The sequence below is a fragment of the Aegilops tauschii genome, chromosome 4 (genome assembly GCF_002575655.3).
Source record: "Aegilops tauschii subsp. strangulata cultivar AL8/78 chromosome 4, Aet v6.0, whole genome shotgun sequence".
Classification (NCBI taxonomy): domain Eukaryota; kingdom Viridiplantae; phylum Streptophyta; class Magnoliopsida; order Poales; family Poaceae; genus Aegilops; species Aegilops tauschii.
This window is the reverse complement of record NC_053038.3, coordinates 453915001-453922725: the sequence shown is the minus strand read 5'-3', so window position 1 is coordinate 453922725 and position 7725 is coordinate 453915001. Positions and strand designations below refer to the sequence as shown.

At 47.4% G+C, this 7725-nt stretch overlaps 1 protein-coding gene across 1 annotated transcript; it reads right to left on the bottom strand.

The window, feature by feature from the left end:
• Nucleotides 1–2222: 2222 nt before the first annotated feature.
• Nucleotides 2223–7383, bottom strand: LOC141021957 (uncharacterized). The gene is made up of 8 exons (XM_073497818.1): nt 6565–7383; nt 5890–6065; nt 5614–5691; nt 5044–5507; nt 4630–4711; nt 4496–4547; nt 3304–3845; nt 2223–2532 (listed from the first exon to the last, which is right to left on the bottom strand). Exons 1-8 carry the CDS (start codon nt 7381–7383, stop codon nt 2223–2225), a joined length of 2523 nt encoding a protein of 840 aa, XP_073353919.1.
• Between the last annotated feature and the right edge of the window lie 342 nt (nt 7384–7725).

The window sequence follows — 7725 nt, the reverse complement described above, 5'->3', positions numbered from 1 at the left end:
ACGACCACCTGCCGTCAAAGTTATCATTGTTCTTTTCCTCTCTCCTTCTAATAATGTTAAAGTCGCCCCCAACCAAGATTGGAAGCTACTCAGAACTGCAAATACGGACAAGATCCGCCAAAAATCTGGTTTTTGTTCTGGCTACGCGGCACCATATACCGCCACCAGTGCCCAATTAAACCCATCGGCCTTCGATCTAACCCGAAACTTAACGGCGAAATCTCCCATAACCACACTTCGGACTTCCAACGACTCGCATCTAACCCCAAGTAAGATCCCACCTGATCTTCCTCTCGAAGGTAAGCAATGCCAATCAAAATCGACACATCCCGATAAAGTACTTAGAAACCGGGGAGAGAAATTGTCCCTTCCAGTTTCAGAGAGGGCGATAAAATCCAACCTATGTTCGATAGAAGCATCCGCTAGAAACCTTCTTTTAGCCAAGTTTGTCAGACCTCTACTATTCCAAAAGATTCCTCTCATATTTCATCATGAAATTTTTTAGTAGTACGGTTCCTAGCACTTCTACGCACCGCCGAAGTTGGATAAATCTTTCGCTTCCACTTGCGTTTAGGCTTGTTTTGATCCTCCACCCGATCCTCACAACCGGGCTCCGTGGACCTAAATGCCTGAGCCTCAATAAGGGTAGTGTCCCTTAGGGATATAGAACCATCATCCTCCTCTGTCTCAGGAAGGGATGGGGCAAGATCCGCACAAAAATTATCGAGCACCCTGACTCCCAACGCATCTATGTCGGAATCATTCATAGGTTTGACCGCTGCTAAGTTTCGAATCAGTTCTAAAGTGCGCTCCGCTTCAAGATCCAGGATATCATTAACGGATTTAGATATTTCACTATCTTTACTACCTAGTGAAACTCCTAACTGATTTGCATTATGAATAATCTCATCATTAGAAAAATGCAGAATGGAATTGGAAGTGTTGACCGACATACCAATAGTGACCTCAATGTCACGAAGCTTAGCCGCCCGCATGGCGCACCTCAGCTGCATGTCATCAATATCCGGCTATGGAGGCGGCAGCTCATCCGTCGCCCCTCAGAAACAGGATCCGGAATCCCTCCAAAAGCGATGATCTCCTCTTGAGTGGCCCTGTTCGGGGTAAGGCCTCCAGCCCCACCCCCACCCCCAACGTATAGCCGGGCTGCAGCACCCGGAGAAGCGCCAAGAGCCGTCGCATGCACCAGCGAGGTGCCCAATGCACCCGGCGTCGTCAGCCGGCACCTGGCGCCCGGGGGCGCAGCGAGGGGCGCCCCATCCAAAGGCGCGCGAGGAGAAGAGAGTGCGGGGGCCGCCTGCCCACGCTCCCCACCCGACTCGGCCCTCTGACTGGAAGGAGACGCGGCCACCATGGCCGGCGTCGCCTGGATCAAGACCTGCAGCTCAGAGTCCGTGGACGCTGCAGGAGCAGCCCCCCTGACCGCCACAGGAGAAGTAGGGGCCGAGGCCGCCTGCCCAGGTCCCCTTCCCAAACTGGTCCCGTCACCGATCCGCAACACAGTCATTACCGCGCCCGGCATCATCGGAGTCCTCACCCGTGGCGAAACAACAGGAGTAGTGGGAGACCGGGGGGGCGCCTGCCCAGGTTCCTCCCCCCCCCCCCTCGACCAAAGTCCTCTCAGTGACAATCACATCCAAGCACCCATCCATAGAGCCATCTGCATCTGCAAAGTCCAGGGGAGGGAGCGTGTGTTCTAGCACATCATCAGACTCCACCCGATCACTCCAAAGTCTGGGAGGAGCAGAAGCTGGCTCAAACGAACCAAATCTCAGAGTGTTCATAGGCACCGTAGATGATGGTGCAGCCCCATTCCCGGGTGTCTGTGAGGCGGAACCCGGGCCGTTGGGAAACTCTCGCCCAACATCCTCCACTCGCGCCTCCGTATTACCCGAACCATCATCCTTATCATGCATATCCACATCAGTCCCTGCCAGAGACTCCGCGAAAAGCTCGGTATCCTCAAACTCAATCCCGAGGTTGTAAATCTGGCCCCTATGCGTCCACTTAACCACGTCTGGCACAAACTCAATGTCCAGGACACTCACCAGCAATCTGGCCACCCCGTTAGCTCGGGTAAAGGCCATATCCACTCTCTCGGTTTTCCCGACCAGAATCCCCAAGCTAGCAGCGACCCGAGCATCCTACAGCGGCTTCGATGGAGCCCCCGAGAATCGTAACCAGACCTGAGTAACAGGCTTGCCCTATGGCTCTACCTTCTTCCACTCATGAAACTCGAGGATGCACTCTGTACCAGGCACTCTGCACAACCCAAAACTCAGAAGACGCTGCAAGTCCTCTGCTGTAGGGAAGTCCACCTTGTACATATTAGCCTCGAGTCTGATAAGCTCCCACTGAAAGTTACCTGGAGCTAACTCATTAAGCCTCTGCATAATCTGAGCCTCAGACACATCACCTTTCATGACTTTGACAACCCCCGTGGTCGTGCTCTGGGGCTCCTCTGGTGATGCGACGCCGTCTTCGGAGAAGAGGGTGTTCAAGGGGAGGTCCGATCTTCACGGCGTAGGATCAATAAATGGATGGGGATAACTAGCTGCAAGCAGCCGAAAACGGAAAATAAGAGATTATGACCCGACGAGGAGGAGGCTCACTGAAGCTTGCAATCCAAACATTCGCCGATGCACAACCCGCAATACTACCCCACACAACCACGCTCAAGTCGTGGAGCACGGGATAGGTGCAATCCACAAGGGAAACCACGAACTCTAATCCACACAACACGATCTAGTCGTGGAGCACGAATTAGGAGCAATTTCTCAAGGAATCACGAGAATAAGGATAACAAGAGCTCTCCAATCTCAGGAGGAGTCTGTGTCTTTGGTCTTTGATAGAAATGGCCAAAAGTCCCAACAAAGGGAAGAGCTAGCCTATTTATAATCGGGACAACCCCCTGGATAGGTGTGGAAACAAACTAGCTTTGGGAACCAGTTTAGGTGTGAAAGAGAACCAGCTTTGGTTTGACTAAATGGCTTCGAGACTTAATGAGGTAGATTCTGGAAAACTCTCGTTGGAGGTGGTTGGCAGTTCCCGACCAAACATTGTTCACTGGGGTCGAACAATGTTTCCTTCAGCAGAAAACTCGAGTTCTAGAAACCTTTCGCAAGTTGAGATATCCAAACTCATGCAAAACATTGTTTCGTCAGAATCGGAACAATGTTTCTTCAGTAGACAACTCATTCTTCATGAAATCCTAACTTTGTTTCCTTGCCATAAAACATTGTTTTGCACGGACTGAAATGTGTTTGGCCTTCTTCGACGTCGCACCTGAGTTCAACCAACAACAAAGGAGGTGAAGGCACAACCATGTTTTCAAGGTCAAATGATAGACTTAAGTTAGCGTTCACCTGATCATGTATTTGCATTGCGCGACTTCTTGTGATTGGACCGTTGATGGTTGGTGGTGTGGTGCCCATGGTTGGGATGTCCTCATCATCCTCCCCCTCTTGAGAAGGAGTCGTCCTCGACTCTAAAGGCCCAAAGTATGGGGAAAGATCGGAGACATTGAAGGTTGGGCTAACACCATATTCTTCTGGAAGATCGATCTTGTAAGCATTGTCGTTGATTCGCTCGAGCACCGCAAATGGTCCATCACCGCGTGGCTGCAACTTGCACTTGCGTTGCTCAGGAAAACGGTCCTTCCGAAGGTGTACCCATACCAAATCACCTTGCTTGAACACCAGCTTCTTCCTGGTCTTGTTTACTCGCTTCGCATAGTGTACAATCATTTTCTCAATGTTCTCCTTTGCCTGGGCATGAAGTTTCTTGACGAAATCAGCACGCTTACTGGCATCAAGGCTAGTTCGTTCCTGCAGTGGCAAAGGCAAAAGATCGATGGGAGCAATAGGTTTGAAGCCATAAACAAGTTCAAATGGGCAAGATTTAGTGGTCGAATGTACCGCCCTGTTATATGCGAACTCCACATGAGGTAGGCAATCTTCCCACATCTTCAAATTCTTCTTGAGGACTGCTCGCAGCATCATGGACAACGTCCGGTTGACAACTTCAGTCTGTCCATCAGTTTGTGGGTGGCATGTCGTGGAACATAGGAGCTTGGTGCCGAGTTTTCCCCACAAGGTCTTCCAAAAGTAGCTCGGAAATTTGGTGTCACGGTCTGACACAATCGTGCATGGTACTCCATGTAGCCGCACAACTTCCCTAAAAAACAGATCAGCAATGTGTGAAGCATCATCGCTCTTATGACATGGGATAAAAAGTGCCATTTTGCTGAAATGATCAACTACCACAAACACCGAGTCACTCCCCCTCTTAGTCTGTGGTAAATCAAGAACAAAATCCATAGAAATATCTTCCCACAAAGTATTTGGGATAGATAGAGGAGTATATAAACCATGAGGATTCAAGCGGGACTTAGCTTTGTGACAAATCTCGCATCTCATCATGTAGCGTTCCACGTCACGTCTCATGCGCGGCCAAAAGAAGTGATCAACGAGCACACTTTCAGTTTTCTTGGCTCCAAAATGTCCCATGAGACCACCGGCGTGAGCCTCCTGCAAGAGCAACAAACGAACAGAACAATCTGGGATGCACAATTTGTTAGCTCGAAATAGAAATCCATCATGCAAGTGAAACTTCTCCCATCCTTTTCCCTTGTTACACTTTGAAAATGGTTCAGCAAAGTATGAGTCATTAGCATACAATTCTTTGATGTTTTCTAAACCAAGGATTTTAACATCAAGTTGGGAAAGTAAAATGTGACGCCTAGACAATGCATCGGCAACAACGTTATCCTTCCCTTTCTTGTACTTGACAATATAAGGAAAAGACTCTATGGACTCACTCCATTTTGCATGTCTACGGTTCAGTTTTAGTTGGCCCTTTAGATGTTTTAAAGATTCATGGTTAGAATGTATTACAAACTCTTTTGGCCACAAGTAATGTTGCCATGTTTCCAAAGATCGAACAAGTGCATACAATTCTTTATCATAGACAAAATAATTAAGAGTTGGACCATTAAGCTTCTCACTAAAATAGGCGATGGGTTACCTTCTTGCATTAGTACTCCACCAATGCCAACACCACTTGCATCACATTCAATCTCAAATGTCTTACCAAAATCAGGAAGTGAAAGCAATGGGGCTGATGTCAATCTCATCTTCAGTTCTTGAAAGGACTTGTCTTGGGCATCACCCCATTGGAATGGAGTGTCTTTCTTCGTTAACTCATTCATTGGTGCAGCAATGGTGCTGAAATCCTTCACGAACCGGCGGTAGAAACCTGCAAGTCCGAGGAAGCTACGTACTTGGCTCACATTTTGTGGAGGCATCCACTCATGAATAGCCTTGATCTTCTCTTCATCGACCTCCACACCTTTTGCTGAGACAACAAAGCCAAGAAACACAACCTTATTTGTGCAAAATGTGCACTTTTCCATGTTAGCATACAACTTTTCCTCCCATAGGACAGCAAGCACACATTTTATATGTACAACATGATCCTCCAAAGTTTTGCTATAAATCAATATGTCATCAAAGTAAACCACTACAAACTTGCCAATGAAGGATGTATCTCATGAAAGTACTAGGTGCATTTGTTAATCCAAAAGGCATAACCAACCATTCATACAAGCCAAATTTTGTCTTAAATGCAGTTTTCCATTCGTCACCCTCTTTCATTCTTATTTGGTGGTAACCACTGCGCAAATCAATTTAGGAAAATATGGTGGAGCCACAAAGTTCATCAAGCATGTCATCGAGCCTAGGAATAGGGTGCTGATATCTCACAGTTATGTTGTTAACGGATCTACAGTCAGTGCACATGCGCATGGTACCACCTTTCTTTGGAACTAAAAGTATGCGAACAGCACAAGGAGAAAGACTTTCCCTTACATACCCTCTGTTAAGAAGATCTTCTACTTGCCTCTGAATTTCCTTCGCCTCCTCTGGGTTTGCTCGATACGGTGGCCAGTTTGGTAGTGGGGCGCCCGGAACCAAGTCGATTTGGTGCTCAATGCCCCGCTTCGGTGGCAAACCAGGTGGTACCTCCTTGGGAAACACATCCTCATACTCCTGCAAAAGATCAAGAACAACACTAGGAAGAGTTGAGGGTAAATCGTTAGCAGCCAATAAAGTTTCCTTGTACAAGAGTACAAAGAATGGAGTATTAGGTTCTCTCAATTCCCGCATATCCCTTTTCCTAGTTGTCATAACTAACCCCTCCTTTTCCCGGGGCGTGGTCATATTTGGTTGTGGAGCTTTTGGCTGTGGAAACACTCCCTCACTATGTTGGTGGCTCACTCGTTGTGTATGATCACTCTCTCCCTTTTTTCTTTCCTTTTCTTTTCATCTCATCAAGATAGACTTCCTCGGGTGTCATGGGCAGCCAAGTGAACTTTTCTCCTCTATGGACAAAACATAAGAGATTCGCACGCCCGCTGATTTGCACATCACAGTCATGCAACCACGGTCGTCCAAGAAGCAAGTGACAAGCGTGCATCGGCACCACATCACACTCAACATCATCTTGATATGTCCCTACTGAAATTGGTATTCGCACGCTGCTAATCACCTTAATTGCGCCACAATCATTCAACCATTGCATGCGGTATGGGTGTGGGTGACGTTTTGTTTGCAATTGAAGCTTCTCGACCATCTCCGTGCTTGCAATATTGTTGCAGCTGCCACTATCAACAATCACTCGACATATCTTTGAGTTGACAAGGCAACGGGTGTGGAAAAGATTATGCCGCTGCCCCTTTTCCTCCTCCACAACCTGGGCGTTAAGTGAACGACATACAACCAAAGCTTCTCCATCAAGTTCCTCGTGAGATAAAATAGTTCCTCCTACTTCCCAACCTTGCTCCTCTTCCACTTCATCATTCCCACCTTCAGGGTCACTTTCAGACTCCCATTCACCTCGTTCATTGATGATCATAGTTCTTTTGCTTGGGCATTCCGAAGAAACATGACCTCTTCCTTTGCACTTGTGGCATTGAATGTCGCTGTTGCGTGTAGAACTCTTTTCTGGAGGTGGAGCACATGATACTCCTGCTGTAGCTGATGACCACTTATCTTGATTGCGAATAGCAGGTGAGGAAGCCGTCGAGGCATATGGGTGCCTAGGTGGTGCACCCTCAAACTGAGAGCCATATGGCTGTTGTGTTCGCTGCCAGGAACGGGTGGTGTTGCGGCCTTGGAAAGCACGAGTACGACCATTACGCAGATTCTTCTTCTCAACTCGTATAGCTTGATGAACCACATCTTGTAGTGTATCATAAGGAAACATCTCCACAAAATCTGATATTTCATCATTCAGCCCATGTAAAAATCTCGCCATCTTCGCCTCATCACTTTCACGGGTTCTTGTTCGAATTAGCAGCACCTCCATCTCTTTATAGCATTCTTCAATAGTGCGGGAACCTTGAGTGAGCCCTTGCAACCGCTTGTACAATTTCCTCTTGATACGTCCATTTTGCATCATGCTTTTATATCAATATTTATTGCATTATGGGCTGTTATTACACATTATGTCACAATACTTATGCCTATTCTCTCTTATTTTATAAGGTTTACATAAAGAGGGAGAATGCCGGCAGCTGGAATTCTGGGCTGGAAAAGGAGCAAATATTAGAGACCTATTCTGCACAACTCCAAAAGTCCTGAAACTCCACGAAAGTTATTTTTGGAAATAATAAAAAATACTGAGCGGAGAAAATACCAGAGGGGGCCC